General features: G+C 40.0%; 1 protein-coding gene across 1 annotated transcript in view; it reads left to right on the top strand.

The window, feature by feature from the left end:
- Nucleotides 1-5,236: 5,236 nt before the first annotated feature.
- Nucleotides 5,237-22,539, top strand: part of LOC125464743 (eosinophil peroxidase-like) — a 35,198-nt gene continuing 17,895 nt past the window's right edge. Inside the window, exons 1-9 of the mRNA XM_048557508.2 lie at nucleotides 5,237-5,363; nucleotides 6,837-6,910; nucleotides 13,426-13,519; nucleotides 14,703-14,878; nucleotides 15,639-15,771; nucleotides 17,757-17,886; nucleotides 18,881-19,087; nucleotides 20,589-20,943; nucleotides 22,336-22,496. Coding sequence (XP_048413465.2) covers nucleotides 6,838-6,910; nucleotides 13,426-13,519; nucleotides 14,703-14,878; nucleotides 15,639-15,771; nucleotides 17,757-17,886; nucleotides 18,881-19,087; nucleotides 20,589-20,943; nucleotides 22,336-22,496 — 1,329 coding nt within the window. The 5' untranslated portion in view covers nucleotides 5,237-5,363; nucleotide 6,837. The remainder of the gene's footprint in view (nucleotides 5,364-6,836; nucleotides 6,911-13,425; nucleotides 13,520-14,702; nucleotides 14,879-15,638; nucleotides 15,772-17,756; nucleotides 17,887-18,880; nucleotides 19,088-20,588; nucleotides 20,944-22,335; nucleotides 22,497-22,539) is intronic.

Below are 22,539 nucleotides of genomic sequence, written 5' to 3'. Positions count from 1 at the left end.
CTCCCCATACCGAATCAGTGATTAAATGCATCCATTGCACGAGTAGTGGAGTAAAGGTTCCCACACACATATCTGGCTGGTATTGATTAATTTAATTGTTCTAGTTCTCCACAGCATCTGATACCCATTCCATAAAGGCAACCATTTAATCAAATATCTCGGTTGGAAATTAGGCAGACTAATGTGTCCATCACTCTGATCTGCACATGACTTCCACTACCTTAGGGAAATGTGCTAGTCCCATGGTATTGTCATTGGACTCATAATCGAAAGGCTCAGGTAAAGTTCTAGGGACCTGGGTTGGAATCCAACTACAGCAAATGGGTGGAATTAGAAAAATCTGGAATTAAATATCCAGGAAACCATGATCAAATGTTGTAAAAATCCATCTGGTACTCGCATGTCCTTCAGTGAAGGAAGCTGTCATCCTTATTTGGCCTGGCCTACATGTGCCTCCAAACCCACAGCAAAGTGGTTGACTTATTGGTGGCCTCTGAAATAGCCTAGCAAGCCAATCAGTTGTAACAACCATGAAAAACAGTCTCAAAAATGGAATTAAAACAAAGTAGGCCATTGACTAAGGCACCAGCAACAGCCCTGTAGACACTGCAAAGTCTTCCTTACTAACATCTGGGGGCAAGAGCCAAAACTGTCTCACAGACTAGTCAAGTCACATTCACAGAATCATTTCCGAAAATGTCCAAACCCCACCATCGTGATCTGTTCCACCACCAGGAGAGTCCCAGCAGAGTTGGCAGCACAGTGGTATATGGTCAGGAGAGAGTTTAAATTAGATGAGATTCCCTACAGTGTGGAAACAGGCCCTTTGGCCCAATAAGTCCTCACCACCCCCAATCCTCAACATTGACCACAGACCTCAATTACAGCTACCAGAATCCATATTAGAATAGGAGAAAGTTGTTGTAACTTCATCCGTACTGTGTTGATCCCAGTTGAAGCCAATACTGGACAATTCAGATCCTCTTAGAAATCTGACTTAATAGATTTTATTTTGATTTGGCTTGGTTTGAACAAAGTGGTCTCTTGCTGAAACATAAACTCTTGGTGCTGCAGATCTTGCTTTAACAATGAAACAGAAGGTCAATAACAAATGAAATTAAGATAAAATAGAAGAAAGCAAATAATCTACCCATAATACAAATATAAAATTATTTGAACATACATTAAAAGTATAACTCCAATAACTCCAAAATACTCAGAGAACATATAGAACATAAAACAGCACAGCACAGGAATAGGCATTTCAGATCACCATGTCTATGGTGACCATGATGGCATCGTAATCTAATCCCATCTGCCTGCAACATGTCAGTATCCCCTCTATTCCCTGCGTGTTTGTGTGTCTGTCCAAATGCCTCTTAACCATTTGTATCTGCTATTGTATCTGCTTCAACCACCCCCTGGCAGTGCATTCACCTCCTGTGAAATAGCTTGCCTCATACAACTCTTTTAAACATTTCCCCCTCTCAACTTAAAGCTAAGCCTCCTAGCATTTGACATTTTCAGCCTGGCAAAAAGGCTCCAACTAATCACCCTATTCAAGCCTTTCAAAGTTTTATAAACTTATATCAGATTACCTCTTGGCCTCTGATGCTCTATTGAAAACAATCCCAGTTTGTCCAAATACTCCTTGTAGCTAACACTCTCCAGTCCAGGCAATATCCTGGTCAACCTCTATTGCAACGTCTCCAAAATCTCCCCATCCTTCCTATAGTGTGTTGACCAGAGCTGCACACGTACCTCCAATGTTGCCCAACTATAGTTTTATACAGCTACAACATGATGCACAACGTTTGTGTTTAATGTCCCAATCAATGAAGGCAAGCATGCCATACGCCTTCTTCACCACCTTATCCACTGATGTTGCCACTTTCAGTGAGCTATGGACTTGGACCCCACCACCCCTCTGTATATAAATGCTCCTAAGGGTTCTGCCATTTGCTGTACACTTTCTTCTTGCATTTGACCTTGCAAAATGCATCACCTTACTCTTGTCAAAATTAAACTCCATCTCCAGGGAACTCCCTCAAGGAGATGATGGCCTAGTGGTATTTCCTCTAGATTATTAATCAAGAGACTCAGGTCATGTACTGGGGACCCAATTTTGAATCCCACCATGGCAAATGGTGGAATTGGAATGCAAAAAAAATCTGCAATTAAGAGTCTGACGATGGCCATAAATTCATTGTTGATTGTTGGAAAAACCCATCAGGTTCAATAATGTCCCTTACGGAAGGAAACTACTGTCCTTACCTGATCTCACCTTCATGTGACTCCAAATCCACAACAATGTGGTTGACTCTTAAACTGCCCTCTGGGCAATTAGGGATGGGCAATAAATATTAGCCTGGTCAGTGACGTCCTCCTGTATATAAACAAAAAATATCTCCATCTGCCATTTCCCTGGCGAACTTTCCAACTGATCTCTCTCCTGCAGTATCCTTTGGCAATCTTCCTCACTATCCACAACTCCACCAATTTTTGTGTCATGTACAAAATTACGAATCAAAGCTACTACATTTTCATCCAAATCATCATATATATAAATTAAGCAATAGCGGTCCCAGCAGATCATCACTGGTCACAGACCTCCAGTGAGAAGAACATTCCCTCACACTAGCTTCTGTTTCCTATGGCCAAGCCAAGTTTGTATCCAATCTACCATGGATGCCCATGTGACTTAAGCTTCTGGACCAGCCTAGCATGAGTGGTGTTGTCAAATGTTTTACTAAAGTCTACGTGGACAATATCCACTGTCTTCACTCATCAATGATCTTTTCCATTTCCTCAAAAAATTCAATTAAATTTTTGAAACAAGACATCTTTTGCACAAAGCCATGCTGATTACCTTTAATAAGTCCATTCTCTTCCAGATGCAAGTAATTCCTGTCTCTGAGAATCCTCTTCAATAAATTCCCTACCATTGATGTAAAGCTCACTAGCCTGCAATTTACTGGGTTATCCTTGTTACCCTACAAAAGAATAATATTGGCTAGTCTCTGGTCTTTTGGGACCTCACCTTAGGTTAAAGAGGATATAAAGATCTCTGTCAAGACCCCAGCATTCTCCTCTCTTGCCTCCCTTATTATCCTGGGATAGATCCCAGCAGCCCATGGGAACTTATCTACATTAGTAAAGACCGAAGGAACGGCAGACGTTGGAAATCAGAAACAAAAACAGATATTGTTGGAACAGCTAAGCAGGCCCAGCAGCATCTGTGGAGATAAAGCAGAATGGTAGGGTCACTGAACTCAAAATGTTAACTCCTTTTTTCTCCACAGATGCTGCCAGACCTGTCGCGCATTTCCAGCAATTTCTGTTTTTATTAGCTACTCTAATGTTTTTCAAGACAGCCAACACCTCCTCCTTCTTTATGTCAGCCTGCCTTAGAATATCAACATTCCCCTCACTAATCTTACCACCATCCATGTCCTTCTTGGTGAATACTAATGTGAAGTATTCATTCAGGACCTCACCCATTTCTTCTGGCTCCACACACAAATTCCCTCTTTTGTTCTTTATAAATTGAAAAGAAAAACAATTTTTTTAAAATAGTTAAAATAACACTCGTACAATAATCATAGCAGTGTCCCTATATCTAACAACTCTTTAGGCGTTTGACGGCAAGTGGTACGCTAGTCTGCACAGTGAAAGGTTTCAAGTCCAGGATCAGGGTATCTGCTGTAATTGTACAGGGATTTGGTTAGAGCACACCTGGAGTATTGCTTGCACTTTTGGTCTCCTTATCTGTGAAAGAATATTCTGGTTATGGAGGTAGTGCAACAAAAGGAGTTTGTTAGCTGAAGTTGACTGATATCATTTATATGAATTATACCCTTCTTTTAGTTATGCACTGGATATCTAAAGATCCAGTTAAATTATGGAAAGTTTTGAAAGAGGAGGCACAGGAAGTAATATTTGTTTAAAAATTGTCCATTTCTAGCTGCCTGCTTCTAGAGAATCAGATACATCAGTGAAAAGTGTACTTGTGAGAATGGGAAACACTGGAGGCTGTCAATATAGATGAAAGATAAGAAATAGGATCAAACCATTTGGCCTCTTGTATCTTCTTCAACATTGAATATGTTCACAGCTGAAATTCTGTCTTCAGTCTACTTCCATGCTAATTCTCTGCATTACTCGATTTCCTGAGTCAATATAACATAAACATAATATAACATACAGGGTTCTGGTTTTTTGAATTCTACGATTTTATTTGATACCTGGGACATTCATGGATTGAAATGGTTTTAAAAATTGACCAAAAGCATTGACTTCAAATGGCCAAAAATCTCATCTTATCACAAAAGTGATCATGGTGTTAGAAACCAATGATTTGAATCTTTTTGAGGTTTTAAGTTAAGTTTATTGTCACACGTACTCACATGAGTTCAATGAAAAGTTTACGTCACCACTTACAGCACCATCTTAGGTGCAAAGGTAAAGAAGCTTGGTACTTAGAAGAAAAATAAAGAAGACTAAGTTAAACATTACAGTCCTTCTTACTAAAATGTAGAAAAACAAAGAAACATAGTTAACTGTTCAACACCAAAGGCGATAAGTGCCTGGCCATGCTGCGCTCACACTCCTCACACAGGCTCGATATCAGACAAGTGATTTAAAATCAACATTTTAACCAAAGCCAATTAAACCAGCCAGCAAGCATGCCTTGGAAGGTACAAAAAATGCCCTCAACTTGACCTTTGGTTTCTACCTTTATAAGAATGCCCACACATTAGAGATGAAACTAAGAATGCGTGGTAGAAATCATGCAGTTCCCTCCCCAAGGCATTGTGAGTTTACTTATAGCAAATCGACTGCAGTGGTTTAAGAAGACAGCTTGCCACCATTTCCTCAAGGGCAACCAGGAGTGGGCAATAAATATTGACCTGCCCACACCCCATGAATGAATTAAAGAAAATATGAATTCCCTTTCACAACTCTTGTCTTATCTAATAGCCTGTCTACTATCATCATAATAATAACTAAACTTCATTAATAATTGATCATTCTTGTCCAGATTGCTACAATATGAAGATCTGAGCCATTTATTTATAGCTAATCTGATAAATGCTGGTGTTGCAAGTGTTGAGGACTTTGATATTTCTGTTTCAATATTCTTTTCATGAATTGTATGTGTTTAAAGAGGGAAAAAAATATATATCCTCATTCCAATGAGATAAGTGATAACATAACTTTCAAAGTTGAACTTAATTTTAGATTTGCTCAGAATCTGGTCAAACTAGGAAGTGGCCTTTCTTATGCAAATAGTTAAATGATAGGAAGGATATATAAACCAGAGTTTCAGAAATATTCTAGCAGAAGCTTTTGGAGGTTTGAAGGTGAGTGTTATCTGATATTATGAGATGAGCTTCATTTGGGAAACACTTGTTGCTTGTCATTTTCCTTTAGAATATTTGGAAATTTAGCATTTTGATACTTACTACTTTGAAATAGTTCTTCATTCAAATTTTGTTTTACTCTTAAGTACTGAAATAATTTGTTGTTCTTCTGTTTAGCCAGTGTTTTTTGCTGGGTTCTCCTTTGCTCTTCTGGTCACCCTTTATATGTCACTAGTTAATCTTGTAAACATCTGAATAAGTCTTTGCATTTTCTCTCTCCACAAATGGTATAAGTCAATTTTACTCTTAAATTGTCTTGTAATTAGATCATAAATTTAGGAAAATATTTGCTCAGAAATGTATGTTATGCTGCATACTTAGAGTTATATATTGAAAGATACTGTGCTCATCATTAAGACCCAACAGCATTTTTTTTTTATAGCTCCTTCGAATTTTGTACTTTTAATGTTAAATATCTGGCTCCTGATCTGAGATACCTCTAATCATCCAGTCTTCCTCAACTTGATCAGTCTTTGAACCCTCTCCTCCATGGGTGTGACAACTTCCATGTCTTGAAACAAATAGTTTGAGGAAAGGGATGTTCAAACATGTAAATATGCAGAACAATGTTGAAAATTGTTCAGAGAAGAGGTTCAAACAAAAAGGATGCTGCTAGCACAAAATAGTGAGATATACAAATTGCCATAAAACATTCTCTTGACCTGGGTTTTTTTTTAAAGTAATTTGGTATGATTTGTCATTTATCTCTACATTATCTACTGCCCTCAACAGCTTGTAACCTTTGTTTAGTAGTCACATTATCTCTGACACATAGCATGAAAGAATGTTTTTGAAAACAGTTGGAAATAGGTGGGGTTGCAGATGTTAATGGCAGACATATTTTACTATTCACAAACTAAAACAGAGAGAAAAATAATAAACTTTAAATATGTAATCTCTGTATTTTAAAACTGTATATAACTCACGTTGTTTCTGACTGCTAGCCCAGTTTGTAAGTAGAGCACATTGTCAATGTCAATGACAATGGTATTGTAAGGTACAGTTTTCAGGCTTTTAATCCAATAATTAATAGGTCTTACATTTCTTTTTTGTGCTTTAATTTGGAAGAGAACCCATGGCTACTTTACTGAAGCTCACTATTACTACCACTGTTAAGATGTGTTTAGTTCGGAAAAGGTTTTTACTATCTATCTCCAGAAACAGAAAATATGAAATGTCAGTGCTTTGACAGTTATGTGTTATATGGGTTTGTGCCTATTTATCTTGTCATTTTTCTATGTACACGTATGCCAGCGTGTGCTGTCGTGTATTTACTATGTCTGCTTGCCTCAGGAAATGTGTGGCCTTGAGGGAATGTATATTTGTGCAGTTCGTTGTCCATATTTTCAAGCTTTAATATATTAGTGATCCATCTGTGCAATCTCTGACATTGTTTGAATGTGGATTTTTCAGAATGGCACCTCTGCAGTTGCTGAATGTGCTCCTCGCTGCATTCATCCTGCTTCAAAATGATAGGGTTCATGCAGGTAAGAGGCTGAACCAACAGTTCAAATCTTTATCATGTAGTCTGGTAGAGTAGAAGAAGTTGAGCCCAACTCTCCAAATCTGTCTCACTTTACTTCAGGCTAAATTATGTGTGCAACAGCAAAAGTAAGAAAGCGAAAGAAGACTACTGTGTTAGAGTAGTCTTTTAATAACTAAAATTAAACAACTGCAAAGTTTATCTTGACAGGGGATGCAAATGGAAATTTCTCACTGTTGGTAAGTTTGAAGCAAAAACATTAACAGCTAACACAAAAATAATACATGCCTATGAGGGAATTTAACTTGACTCTCATGACATTTGTGCATATTCACTTATTTCTTAGATTTAAAGGTTTTAAATAAACAAATTCATGATAATGGAAATTTTGGTAATGAGTCACATTAAATCCTGCAAAATTCAGATCCCATTAGAACTTTTACTAAAGTAAAACGTAAGCTACATTAAAGCCTATACACAGATAATATGCAATATATATCCAGAATGTGATGGATAAGTATTTATAACCAACTTATTCAGACATCTCAGGTGCAAGAGGGAAACCCTTATATGCTGGCTTTCTAGTCCAGAGTATGGACAATACAACTACACTACAAGAATCTATAAAGATGCAATGGATATGCCAAGGTGAAATTGCTCTGAAATTACCACACAGGCTGAAAAGGGTCATAAGTCATGATGAGATAATAAATGTAAATCGCCTATTAATTAGTGATTTTAGCCAGTTAACCTCTAACATCACTACACAGAATCTAACTACCAGGAAACAAACAGTTTATCAAGACTTTCACAAAAAAGTAGATCAATTGAATGCCCTAATACTTTGCTCATTTTTTTGTGACTGCTGGTCAATTAATTTATTAATATAACAGAGCAGGAATTGCTTATATGACTTTAATGACTGCTGGTTACTTAACTGATATACCCAGTGCTTACTAAGTAACTAAATTTACATTAATTTTGAATGAATTTATAGCAAATGCTACAGCAGGAGAAACAAATATGGGCCAGTACCTTCAATTAATTGGTGCTTTCCAGGAGAGAGGAACATTTGTGGAGGGGAGGAATTGTAATTGATAGTGTAAAGGGGGAGGAGGCTGTCATTGACAGTGGGGCAGGAAAGGGCTTCAATTGACAGCACAGTGAGGAACTGGGCTGTCATTTAGGGACAGAGAGTGCGGGGCTTTATTTTTTAGCTGAAAGAGGGAGGGCTATAATGGCCAGTCCAGAGGGAAGGAGCTGTAATTGTGTTTTTTATTCAGTCAAGTGACGTGGGTGTTGCTGGTTAGGAGAAAATATATTTTCCACCACTGTTACCATTGAGAAGGTAAAGGTGAGTTGCCTTCTTGGCGCAGGTAGTTATTTCCAGGTTTTGACCCAGTGATGGTGAAAGAACAGAGATATATTTCCAAGTCAGGATGTTGAGTAGGTTACAGAGGAGCTTGCAGATGGTCGTATTCCCATGGTATGTATTGCTCTTGTACTGGATATAGTGGTTATGAGTTTGGAAGATGCTGGCTAAGAAGCCTTGGTGAACTTCTACCGTTCATCGTGTAGATAGCACACCGTTGCTAATGCATATCGGTGGTGGAGGGACTGAATGTCAATGTTTGTTAATATGGTGCCAATCAAGCAGGCTGCTTTGTCTTGGATGATGTTGAGCTTCTTGAGTGTTGTTGAAGCTGCATCCATCCAAGCAAGTGGAGACTATTCCATCACACTCCTGACCCGCGCCTTATAGATGATGGCCAGGTTGTAGGGAGTCAAGTGGTCAAGTTACTTGCTACAGGATTCCTAGTCTCTGACCTGCTCTTGTAGCCAGTGTTTATGAGGCTAGTCCAGTTCAATTTCTGGTTAAAAGTAATCCCCAGGATGTTGATGGGGTTGTGGGTATTCAGTGATGGAGACACTAATGTCAAGAGGTGGGTGGTGAAATTCTCTCTTTATTGGAGATAAACATTGTCTGATTCTTGGTCGGAAGGTGATAGCCTAATAGCATTATCAGGAGACGATTAATCCATAAACCCAGATAATGTTCTTAGGTCCTGATTCCAAAGCCCATCGTGGCAGATGATGAAATCTGAATTCAATTAAAATCTGGAATTAAGAATCTAATGTTGACCTTTGCTGATTGTCATCAACTCTTAACTACCTTCTGGGCAATAAATACTGAGCTAGCCAGTGATGCCAAAAACAAACTGGTGTAGTGCAAATATTATGTACTACTTTTTAAGCCCAAACCTGGATATTATCCAAGCCATGGTGCATGTTGACAGGAACTGCTTCAGTACGTGAGGAGTTGCACATATTGCTGAACATTGTGCAATCATCAGTGACATCTCCACTTCAGACCTTGTAATGAGATGGTCATAAATAAAGCAGCTGAAAATGGTTGTGCCTAGGATACAACTTTAGATGACTCCAGCAGAGATGTCCTGCAGCCCAGATGTCTGACCCCCGACAACCCCAAATATCTTTTGTATCAGATACCACTCCTACCAGCAGAACAATTTCCCCCTGATTCCCAATGACTCCAGATTTGCCAGGGCTCCTTGAAGCTGCTCTCAGTCAAATGTAGCCGTGATGTCAGAGGCTGTCACTTTTACATCACCAATGCTTTTCAACACCTTTGTCCATGTGTGAACCAAGATTTTAATGAAATCAGGAGCTAAGTGACTCTCAGGGAACACAAATTGGGTGTCAGTGAGCAGGCTATTGTTAAGCAACTGCTGCTTGGTAGCATTGTTGAACACCACTTCGATCATTTTACCTCTGAATGAGAGTAGATTGAGGCTGTTATTGACTGGGTTTTAATTTTTTCTGCTACTTGTGAAAATGACAAACTTGAACAATTTTCCACATTGTCAAGTAGATGCCAATGTTGTAACTCTACTGGCACATTCTGGTGCACAAGTCTTCAGTAGTTTTGCTGGAATGATGTCCAAGTCCATAGCCTTTGCTGCCTCAAGTGCCTTCAGACATTTCTTGATATGATGGGAATCAAACTGAATTGGCTGAAGATCACCATTCTCCCCGAACTCTCCTCTCCTCTCTGCACAGTTGCTACCAATCACACCAACTGTTCTTCAGAGCCCCTCTTCCTTATAGTTTTTCCTAATGCAACTTTTCATCTTTTAGCCTTTCCCTCATAACCTGTCTCCATCCCAATCCATCTCCGTCTCCCCACTACAGCAACTATCCCTTATCAACTTTCTCATTGGTACAAGGCCAATAATCAGAACTGCGCCAGTCAATTTCCTGCTGCTTCCCACCTGAATCTGCTGCTGATAGGCTCACCAGTGGCTCTTTAGTCAGCCTATAAGCAACAAGCATGGAAGACAAGCAGCTTGTGATTGGCTCCTCATAGATTTTGTCATGTCCACATATAGCTGTGACTTTTTTTTCTCATTGGCTACCTTATATCATTCAGTTTTCCATGATTTGTTGTGGGAAGTTTTTAAAGGGCAAATTCACCAACTGGCTTGTTTATTTTGAATTCTTGGGGAGTTTTTAAAGGGCAAATTCACCAACTGGCTTGTTTATTTTGAATTCTTGGGGAGTTTTTAAAGGGCAAATTCACCAACTGGCTTGTTTATTTTGAATTCTCGTGCTTCCGGCCATGAGTTTTGGCTTCTTGTTCTTCAGCACAAGTAGTTACTTTTCCAGGAACAAAAACAAAGTCACTGGGAAAGCTCAGCAGGTCTGGCAACATCTGTGAAGGAAAAAACAGAGTTAAGTAAAACAGAGTCTTTGAAAGGGTCACTGGGCCTGAAACATTAACGATGTTTTTTCTTCTCACAGATGCTGCCAAATGTGCTGAGCTTTTCCAGTGACTTTGTTTTTGTTCCTGATTTACATCATACCCTGTTCTTCCAGTTTTTAGTTACTTCTCCAGCCTCTCTTGAGGAACAACACAATTCCACTCTCCCTTACTCATTGTAACCAGTTGTCACCACCTCCTGACTCACTAACAACTTTTCCAAAAACAGTGTCTCTAGGATGATGTGGACATAAGTTAAGGTACATAATGGAGTTAGGAAAGACAAATGGCACAGCCTGGTGCATCTAAATATTGTCTCTTCCTACAAGTGTCCCTGTATTTTATGAAATACACAAGTGCTTATTAGTTCTGAAAACTATGACAAAATACAGGAGAAGATCAAACTTTAAAATAAGCTTACAATAGTCACAAAAACCTTAACACTGCAGATAGTGTAAAGGAGCATAGAGAGTACTGAGGTCAAGTTAAAAAGAAATCAGAAAATGCATGAAATAAAAATTAGCTAGCAAGGTATAGGAAAACCTAAAAAGATGCTTTACCAGCACATAAAGAGCAAAAGCATAGTTAAGGAAAAAGTAGGGCCAATCAGACATGTAGAAAGAAACTTGTGTGAAGATGCAGAGGATGTGGGAAGAACTTTAGATTTTTTTTTTGTCTCTGATTTTGATAAGGAAAGGGATGGTGTAACCTTATAGCAATCCAAGAGGAATGCTGTAAAATATTGGACAAATTAATCTTAACCTGACAGGAAGTGTTAAAGGAGTTAGAATCCTTAAGAGGATAAGTTGCCAGGGCTGAATGGATTGTTCCCTAGGATACTGAAGGAGGCCATGAAGGAAACAGCAGATCCCCTGATGATTATTTTCCAATCTTCAATAGACGCAGGTGACAGGCCGGAGGACTGGAGGAATGCAAATGTGGTTCTGTTGTTTAAAAAAGATACAATGGAAATGTTAATAATTTTATAAACCAGTTTGCTTTACTTCAGCAGTGGGTAAATTGTTAAAATCAATTCTGAGAGATTGAATAAAATGTCACTTCGGAAGGCATGGACTAGTTAGCCTTTGTGAAGAGAAGGCCATGCCTTACAAATTTAATTGATTATCCTTGTCACATTCTCAAAAGATTAAATGAGGGTAGTGCAGGGGTGTTTTCCACATGGATTTTAGTCAGGCATTCGACAAGATCCAACATGGCAGGCTGGCCAAAAAGGTAAAAGCCTGCAGAATATAGGGTGATGTGTCAAATTGAAACCAAAATTGTCTTAATAGCAGGAAGCAAAGGATAATGGCTTTGTGATTGGAAAGCTTTTTCAAGTGGTGTTCTGCAGGGCTCAGTGTTTGGACCCCTGCTCTTCATTTTGTACATTAACAATTTGGACTTGAACATAAGGGAAACAATTGGGAAAATGCAGGCAACAGGAAAACTGGCTGGATAATAGAGGATAGCAGTGAGCTCCAAAATGATACAGATGGATGATTAAAGTGGGCAGGAAAATGGCAGATGGAGTTCAACTCTAAGTGTGAGGTAATGCATTTAGGGAGGTCAGGCAGTAAAAGGGTATACACAATAAATGGGAAAATACTGACAGGAGTAGATGAAGTGAGAGATCTTGCATGTGCAAATGACAGATTCCTAAAGGTAGCAAGACAGGTAGGTAAGGTTGTAATGAAGGCATTTGGAATGTTTTCTTTCATTGGCAAAGATATAGAATACAAGGATATAATGATGAAACTATATATGACACTGCTCAGGTCACGGCAAGAGTGTTGTGTGCAGTTCTGGTCACCACATTACAAGAAGGATGTAATTTCTCTGGTGAGAGTGCACAGAAGATTTATTAGAATGTTTCCAGGGCCAGAGAACTGTAGCTACTTGGAGAAATTGGAGAGGTTGGTGTTGTTTTCCTTGGAACAGAGAAGGCTTAGGGGGTAACATGATGGTGATATATATGAAATGATCAGAGATACAGATAGACAGAAGGAACCTGTTTCCCTTGGCAGACAGTTCAAAAACCAGGTGTCATTGGTTCAAGATGAGTGCCAGGATTAGACAGGATAAGAGGTAGAAGTGTTTTTATGCAGAGGATGGAAGATATCTGGAATTCACTGCCTGAGTTGTTGGTGAGCGCACAGATCCTAAACTCTTTTAAAAAGTGCCTGGATCTGCACCTCAACTGCAGTACGCTGCAGGGTGATGGGCCGTGTGCAGGAAGATGGGATTAGAAAGGGCATCTGGATGTCTTTGGGTCAGCATGGACAAGATGGCCAAATGCTCTCCTTCTATGCTCTATTATTTGTATGGCTCATACAAATAATGTGATAATTGCAATGCTTTGGAAGAGTAGTTGTAGCAGAGAATACTGAGAAAGGTAACAGATCAATATATGCAAAACTCCAATTTCACTTTGTGTGTGTCGCTATATCCTCTCCTGTCCATCTGTCAACAGTGGTCTAAGACGTACCCTACCATTTTCTTTGAATGATATGGGGTTGTTCCCAATTTACTTCTGTTTCATTTTCTAACACTGTAGATTAAGGAAGAATGTAAAACTATTTCAGTACATTAACAGGTGGTTTGTTTCACTTTAACAGTTTTACTATACTTCCATGTATTAGCTTTTCACTCAATCCTTCAATTTCTTTTATCTCCAAAAATGATTTTATGGATCCTGCTGGCACTCTGTGTGACTGAGATGTGTTGTGTTTCTGTTGTAGATGACGACGAACCCCTGGGCAGTCCATTTGTACAAAGAGCTGTACGTGAAGCCATTGAACTGGTGGACAAAGCATATAAGGGGACCAGAGTTAGGTGGGTTCTTTGCTTACGCAAGTGTCAGGTTGGGTTTTCCATCGAGAGCTCAACTCTCTAAATTTGTGTGGAACAGAACTATCATATTTAGAATGCAAAAAACATCTTTTACTTTATGAAAAGCAAATTTCAGCAGAGACTGTCAATTTGAAATACAGGATAACATGTTAAAATACTCAGCTCATAAGGCATCTTTTGTATAGAAAGAAAAAGTTAATATTTCAGGTGAGCCATCTTTCATCACTTTTTTGTTGTTGTGTTAGTTCATTCGAAGATCTAGTATTGTCTTAAATTTCTACCCTGTTATTCTGGGCCTATAAACCCTCAGCTGGACACTCCAGTTGGTAAAAACAGCTTCCCTGCAATCTTTGAAGAATTCTACACGTTTCTGTGTTTCATGCTACATTCTCATCTGCCCAAACCAAAATATACCCATTCTTCTCACTCTCTATTCAAAGTGCAGTCCTCATATGTTAGGAATCAAACTAGTGTGCCTTCATTACAGCAGCTAAGTATATTTTTCCTTACTAAAGTGAAAACTGCACACAATTCTCCAGCTGCTATTGCAGCAAGTCCTCTGCATCATTACAATGTACCCCCAAGAAAGAAATGCCAAAATACCACTTCCCTTCCTAATTTTGTAGTGTTGTACTATTTTAAAGCAGAAATTTGTAGTGTTCACTTGAAGTTGCCCTACTGAACAGCTCTAGAAGATGGAGGAAGAGAAAAGGCAGTAGCCAGAACAGTAAAGCTCTAGACTGTTTAATTCTGCATTATTAAATTCTCATCTCCCTCAACAGCTAAGAATCCTAAATCAGTCAAAAACCTCACAAATTGCTTGCTGCATGTTCTATTTGTCATCCTCTAGGGCACGCAAATCCCTCTTAATGCCAACATAATTCTCACCTTTTAACACAAATCCTTATACAATTGCATTATGCATTGCTGGCTTATTTCCATCCACCTTGTAGCTTGCTCTAGCTCCCAGCTTTGTAGCATCAGCAAACTTGCGTATAGTGCACACAGTGCTCTTATCTAAGCCATTGATCAGTGAGTAAGTGTCCATCACTGACTTTACGACTCTGACACTGAGCTTATTCCTTGTAACATGCTATGGGTGTAATCTGAGTCAGGATCTGATTTCCTCATTTTCTCTGTCTGACCGAAGTCTATTAATTTCCAGCCAAAAAGAGCGGCTGAGCAAAAGATCCTTGAAGGCTGGTGACCTCCTGCGTTTCTTCAAGCACCCAACGGCAGAGACCAGAGTTGCCGTGCGGTCAGCGGAGTACATGGAAAACGCACTGCGCCTCATTCAGCAACACGTCCATCGAGTTCACAAACGCTCACTGAATGCAACAGGTCAGTTAGAGAACCAGAGACTGTCACCTGGAGCACACACAAAAATGGTTTCATTGGCCCAGTCTCCTCCTTCTATCATTACCAGTGAATGATATCACTGTGACTTTACAAATCCATTGCAAACTGAGCCATGTGAGGATGACTGAGCAGAATCACATCTCCAGGAGCATGGTGCAGACAGGGGTCAGGGTGGGTGTGAATCAGGGCAGGTTCGTGCTGGTGATTGAATTCAGTAAAACCGAGAGGCTGTGTACTGACTGCCTTGCAGCAGCTGGCCCAGCACGTTACCCGATTGCTCAGTTCAAGACCCACTTCTTGGGTCAGGCTCATACCCCCCTGAGACAGACAGCCTGTCCCATCCTTTCAGCAGGAGCAGGATCAGGGTGGATTTCCTGGAGGGGACTTTTGATTTGACAAGATGGTGTCAGCTGTAGCTGTTGCCCTATTTGAGAAGCTATATGCTCATAAACATCCCTAGAAGCAGCCTATTTGGGAGCTGGGGAAGGCCAGCCTTGCGTAGCCATGTGAATCACAGGCCAAACTCCCAGTGGCACAAACAGCAGACCATACAATAGCACGAACCCGCAGCCAGAACATGGACTGTTGTGGACATGTGCACTGTTAGCTAACCAAGAATTTACCAACTATAAATACTGCGGCTCCTACTGAAAATGAAAATTCAATTGTTGTTTAACAAGTGTAAGTACTGTGTGAATATCTCAGATCAGAACTGGTTAACAAGTGTGTGTGTTTCCTGCAGATCTGTTAACACCGGCTGACCTGGATGCTATTGCACGTGTCACAGGCTGTCTAGCTGTACGTCAGCCCCCACTCTGTAAAGACGACTGTTTTATAGACCGATACAGGACCTTCACCTCTGTGTGCAACAACAGGTAGGAACTGATGCTGCTGGTGACCACCTTGTTAAGGTCCAAGATAGGCCAGGAGGCTGAAACATTTAACAGGCCTCCTGATGGGCGCAGAAGAATCTTATTATTAATCACTCACTGCACACTATGTACAAACATTGAATTGAAACCAGTAACTGCAAGAACAGTTCTTAAATAACAGCAATGTGCATTGATATGATGGCCTTAACATAGAAAATGATCACAAAGCATCACACAGAAGTGTACTGAAGGAAAATGAATACCATCAGTTGAGGATGGAGGATTGGCTATTTCAAGACCGTGTTGCAATAATAGACTGAAACAACAACAACCTTTTAGCAGTCAATGAGTTGATGCAGGAGCAAAGGCAGACAGGATTGCAGAATGGCTTGTCATTGCGGAGACAAATTTCAAAGATATAGATTCAAGTTCCTAGGGCTTTTCTGAGCATAGGCCAGCCATGACGCCATTTCATCAGTCAAAGGGACCGGCTTCATAAAAGCAAAGCAGGCATAGAGTCATAGAGATTTACAGCACAGAAACAGACCCTTCAGTGCAGCTTGTCAATGTCAACCAGATCCAGAAACAAGAATAAAGTTAGCTAATATCCTTCTGTTTGTTGATAACCATACTAATCAAAATCATGTAGGTGAATAAGAAGAGGGAGATGCTTTACGGAATCTGGAGATAATGAGTCATGGGTTTGGACAGGAAACAGTTCCTCCTTCTGAGTTTTGCAGTTCCCATCTCTAGTTTTTTTTAACCTCCTAATGTTCTTGATCTCTCTCTCTCTCTCTCTTTCTCCTGTCTCCCCGCCAATCCCCACCCCGGAAAATGGATGTCCCATACCCCCTCCATTGCTGCAGTTGCTTTTACAAATAATGCTTTCCACTTTTGAGACAAATGTTATTTTTACTTTTAGTGACAATCAAACTGTTTAAATCCCAAGACTAAGCAACATGTAAACTGTCTTTAGCCTCTCCCAATCCTGGAAAATTAACAACTACAAAATACAAGAAATAGCAGGAGGAGGCCATTCAGTTCCTCAGACATGTCAAAAAAAGTCATGACTGATCTACCACAGGCCTTAACTCCTAACATTCCAGCTCCTCATAGCCCTGAACTACTGATGTTACAATATTCCACCTGCTCCTTCCTTAAATACTTCAAGGATCTTGTCCCAACAGCTCCCTGGAGTTCTCCAGGTGTGGCCTCAACAAAATGCTGTATGCCCATAACAAGTTATACCTTTTTTTCAAACTAAACCCCTTAGCAATAAAGACCAAAATCCCAATTGCATTCTTAACTACTTTCTGCAACTGCCTGCTAACTTTTTGTATCTCATGTTCGTGAACATCCAGATTCCGCACGCCCCCCCCCCCCACCCACTGCACTTTTCCGGTATCTTTCTCACTTTCCATTTAAGTTACAGTGTACTTTTCAGTTCTTCCTCCCAATGTGAATGACCCCGCACTTCCTCACTTTGAATTCCATCTGTCAGGTTTTTGCCCACTCACTCAGTCCATCTCTATACACAAGCAGATTCTTCATGTCCTCATCAGTGGCCAGCATTGTCCTCTTCAGGTGATTTATGGACCTCTCTGTTTTGTGAATCAGTTTGGAATGTGGCTGAAAAGGACCAGTTGCTGATTGGTTCCCGTTCTCCATCCTGTCAGATTCCCCTTTTCACTGAAACTAATGGAAAGGGAGGTCAGGTGAAGTGAGTAATCCTTCCCAAAATAACAACTAGCCCTGAGCTGTTTAGACCCAAGGACAATAATTATTTATGAATTTTACTTAATGCCATTTTTTGTTAATTATTCTGCTAAATGAATGAAAATTCTGACAGAAAACTGCCAGCAGCCACTTGCTGTCAGTCCTTCATTTATCATTATATTGACAGAGCCAGTTCCACTCAAATAAGGTCTCTTTTCGGATCAGGTGCACTGGGGGAAAAGAAATGAACATTTTGTTTTCCTGATTTCCAGGAGAAAGCCTCGTCTGGGATCGTCTAACACTGCATTCACCCGATGGCTCCCAGCTCGCTATGAAGATGGATTTTCACTTCCGCTGGGCTGGACTCCAGGCAAACAAATATCAGGAGCTGTTCTGCCACTGGTAACTATTCACACAAGAGACAGAAATAAATCTGATTCACTGAAAAACCTACTTTCAACTGTCCTGAGCTCCCCCCTTAAGGGGGGCAGGCAGTAGGTGCATTAGTACAGTGTCCTTTCACTTAGCAATAAATCCAATCCAGTCAGATAGGATGAAGCTCATTTCTCTCTCTTCATCCTTTAGCATTCTTTTACAAATTGTCTCTGCATCGAGAATACCCATTATCTAGAGGGTTACAGCCACAAAATAAAGTACTACACCTTAATGCAGTGCAAACTGGCTGCAGGTTTGCAGCCACACTTAGAAAGACTGTTGTATGAAGTGATGCACAAACCATCTTCAATAAAAAAAACAAGTGTATCACCTACAAATTATCTCTGGACCTGTATATTTAGAAGTTTGACGAGATTAATTTTAGTGATGAAAGGCTTGCCTTATGAAGAGACATTGAGTAATTCAAGCCTATATTCACTGAAGTTTGGAGGAATGAGAGGTGATGTATAAGATACTACTGTAGATGTTTACCCTTTGTGGGACAATCTAGAATGAAAGGTCATAGTTTTAGGCTAAGAGTTGGCAGATTTAAAAACAATGAGGAAGAATTAGTTCTGTCAAGTGTCATGAATCTATGGAATTCACTACCCCAGAGCACAGTGGATGCTGAGACACCGTACAAATTTGAGGAGGAGATGGGCAAACTTTTAATTAGTGATGTATTAAAGGGTTAAGGGAAATGGGCAGGAAAATGAAGTTGAGGCCAAAATGAGACCAGCCATGATCGAATAAATGACGAAGCAGGCTCAAGACGTTGAATTGCCTGTTCCCAGTTCTTATGTTTTTATTACTAGAAAGAATGGTATGTGAGTCAGCAGGTTTTATCAATATCCCCGCAGTTGCTAGCTTTTCAGCAGAGGGGCGGATGCGATGATGGTGTGATAACAAATTAACCTTTGTCCTGTTTTCCTGTAATGAATGCTTTCTGCTTCTTCTCCAGGTTCGTGACGTGTCAAATAAAATCTTGAGAACACGCAATGAAGACGTGATCAGTGATACAGAGGTCACTCACTTGTTTATGCAGTGGGGTCAGTGGGTTGATCATGATATGAGTTTAAGCCCTCATTCTGGCAGCATCCAGACCTTCAATGATGGCATTGACTGTGAAAGAACTTGTGTTCAAAGAAATCCCTGTTTCCCAATACAGGTGAGAGTTCAGTTCAACTTCATTCTGAAATAGTGTTTTGAGTTTTTGCTCTGATTTCCTGAATAGAATGAAACAAATCCTAGATTATTAATCTAACCAGGGGCAAAATCATCACACAAACACAAAATGCACACATGAGTAAATTGTATGTTTTTACAGGAATAGTTCGAAGGATTATTTTCATCAGGACAGAGGATGAAATGGCTTAAAAATTTCTGCTTCCATTGTTAAGGAGACAGATGCTTAATTATATAAACGTTAAGGAAATCCCACTTTATAGTTTTCAGCATGACATCTTTGACTCTTCTTCATATGTCAAAGCTGGCAGAAGATTATGCAATTGGATTTGAATCCGGAAGGGAGAGCTGTAGGGATCAGTGAAGATTGGTTCGGAGCGAGTTATTTCACTTTAGCTGTGTGGTCAGGGGAACAGATATGTCTCCTGGCTTCGCATCCAGAAAGGTACCTTTTGTAATGTATTTTCTTAGAAACGTTGAAACATTAAAAATGGGCAGACCAGAAGACTATTTAGTGTCATATCTGTGCTGTCCAAACAAAAAGTTACATTGTGTTATCACACTTTCCAGTTCTATATCTTTCACTTTCAAGTGCATATTCAGACATTTTTTTTGAAAAAAGTGAGGATTTTCTGCCTCTATCACACTTTCAGACAGTAAGTTCCACATGCCCAATACCGTCCACGACTGCAGATCTCTCCTCATCCGCTTTCTCATCATAGTTTGTCACTGGTTATTGAACTCTCTGCTGAAGAAAATTGATCCTTCCTATCCACTCTATCTGGAACTCTCAACTTTATTTACTTCAATTAAGCCTTCCCTTCTATTCAAAGTAAACCACCTTATCGTGTGAGCCTACTTGCATGATAAGCCAACTGTAGCTCTGGGTTCTAAGGGCAGCTGATGTTTCCTAGCAGACTGATGAAGAGTTGGAGAGTTTCTTATTTCTTTATGACAAAGATTTAATACTTCCTTCAGGCATGGGCACTGAGGTCAGAATTTAAAATTTACAACCTGTAATGGTCAGAATATATCCAGCTTGTAACAAATGTCCACTGTATTGAAGCTTTGTATCAGAAGAAACTTTCTGAATGTCTGAATTTACTGACTCCAGACTGATTATTTTCTTCCAATGTACTTTCACAATGTGTTCCAAAGTCGGGTCAGTTAAATCATTTGTCTGGTTTTTGAAGCAAATTAGTACCAACAATGTGAATTCAGTTGTCAAGCTGACAACCATGAACGTCGCCCCTTTCAATGAGCTGTGGGACTCTCACGTTAAACTCACTACCAGTCATCTCTCTCTCTATTAGGAGAGCAGTCCTGTGTTCCTCTCAGACTATTGCAATTTTACCTTTTACTTTTCCTCCTAAATCATGTTATTGTCTAACCAGCCAAACTGCTGAGCCCTATTCCCCTTTCTATTCATCTATATGTGTTTATAACTAACTATGCCTGACAGAATTCTGCATCTGTCCTAACAGATCCCTCGAAATGACCCAAGAATCAGGGACAGGAGTACATGTTTGCCTTTCTTCCGGTCAGCTCCTGCGTGTGGCAGTGGTGAGCTGGGCTCATTGTTTGGAGATGTCAACACTCGTCAGCAGATCAACGTACTTACTGCTTTCATTGATGTTAACGAAGTCTATGGCAGTACAGACTGTTTGGCCAACAAGCTCAGAAACCTCACTAATGAACTGGGCCTGTTGGCTGTCAATGAGGAATTCTCCGACAATGGACGAGAATATTTACCATTTAACACCATTTCAAGCAACCTTTGTGGAAGTATGGGGGAAAGTTGCTTCACCAGTGAAAACTCAACTCCGTGTTTTATAGCTGGTGAGTAACAGCTGGATTAAGAAATCCTGTCTCAAGTCAGTTTTGTATGGGGCATTCCTTTTACGTACCCAGCTCCAGCCTTAGAGTCATTTAACACATATTGCAAGAATTTATACCTAACAATGTTAGGCAATATTGATGTAAAAATTGGTCAACTAGCTAGAAATGAATACCAAAGCTTCCAATTTGGTGCTTATGTGCACTTTGAGCTGGAGGAACATCAGTCACCATATTGATCAAGATGCAGGTGGAGGCATCAAGGATACATCCCCAATGGTTCTGCCATTGTCGTCTCTGTTCTTAGCTATGTATCAGGACCCTGTGTAGAATTCAGAAACATTTGTTGCTTGACAGTTCTTCAAGTGATTAAGAAGTCAGCCAATCTAATTGCAGAGTAGGTGAACATTGAGGAATCAGAAATTGCCTCAGTTAGATCTTGATAAGGCAGGTAGCTTGGAGTGGATCTTGGGCAGGGCCAGGAGTGCCATTGGCAGCAGCCACATTCCCATTCCTCTTTGCTAAGCACTAACACTGTAGCACTCAGCTGCAGATTACTTAGGGATAACCAAAACATCAAATCCCAAAGGCCCTGGATGTGTGTCATAATGTTTGTACATGTTGATTAACAATAACTCTGCTAGATTCTTCACTGCTTTGGTCTGAAAACAGACATTTGACATCCCCTTTTGTATATTTAAAGAATCTAGTGTCAGTATTAGGGTAATATCAGGAGAACATTTACAGATTCCAAGCCAGTCTGGTATTAAGCATGTTCTGGCGCTGTTAGGACCTGGGTGCTTGATGCTTTTGACATGAGTGCTGTGACCATGTTTGACACCAAGGAGAGAGAGTGTAAAGATCAAACGTCAATTCTACATTTCTCTGAGGTGCATCCAGTCTCAACCCCACTGCAGGGTTACTGAGTCAATGATAGCAGCGTAAAGAGATGTTTGCTGAAGCGCCTTGTTGTGGAGAATGAAATGTACGCTAAGGAAAAGTAAGGAGTGACGCCTAATTACAATAAAAATAGGGAAGATGGCTCTTAACTGAAAGAAAGAGGGGGAAAGATTTCTAACCAAGGATTTCTAGGCATTGCATTTGTAATTGAACTTGAGTAAGCCACATCATAAAACAAGTGCAGTGACCCACCTTAAACATTGCTAAGGATGATTCATGTTGTTATATTGAACGGGTAGCACCATCTGTTTTTTAAAAAAGGATGTATAACTCTCTCTGAGCTTCATTCTTGTGTTTCCTCAAACCCCTGAATCTCCTTATCCTACTGCAGCACCTAATCCATACTCAGGTACCTGCTCTGTTGGATATTTCTCCATTTCTCTGTCTCCTTCATTCGCAAGACAATGTTAAACCCAACACTGATCCTGTTCACAGGGGATGTACGTGTCAATGAACAACTGGGGGTGTTAACTATGCACACAGTATTTCTCCGGGAACACAATCGTTTAGCGAGAGAGTTGAAGAAGTTGAACCCGCATTGGAGCGGAGAAACAACTTATCAGGAAGCGAGAAAAATCCTGGGAGCTTTTCAACAGGTACAGAGAAAATGCCACGGAAAATGCGACTCACTAACTAAAT

The sequence above is a fragment of the Stegostoma tigrinum genome, chromosome 27, assembly GCF_030684315.1.
Source record: "Stegostoma tigrinum isolate sSteTig4 chromosome 27, sSteTig4.hap1, whole genome shotgun sequence".
Lineage (NCBI taxonomy): Eukaryota > Metazoa > Chordata > Chondrichthyes > Orectolobiformes > Stegostomatidae > Stegostoma > Stegostoma tigrinum.
This window is presented reverse-complemented; position numbering and strand designations above follow the sequence as displayed.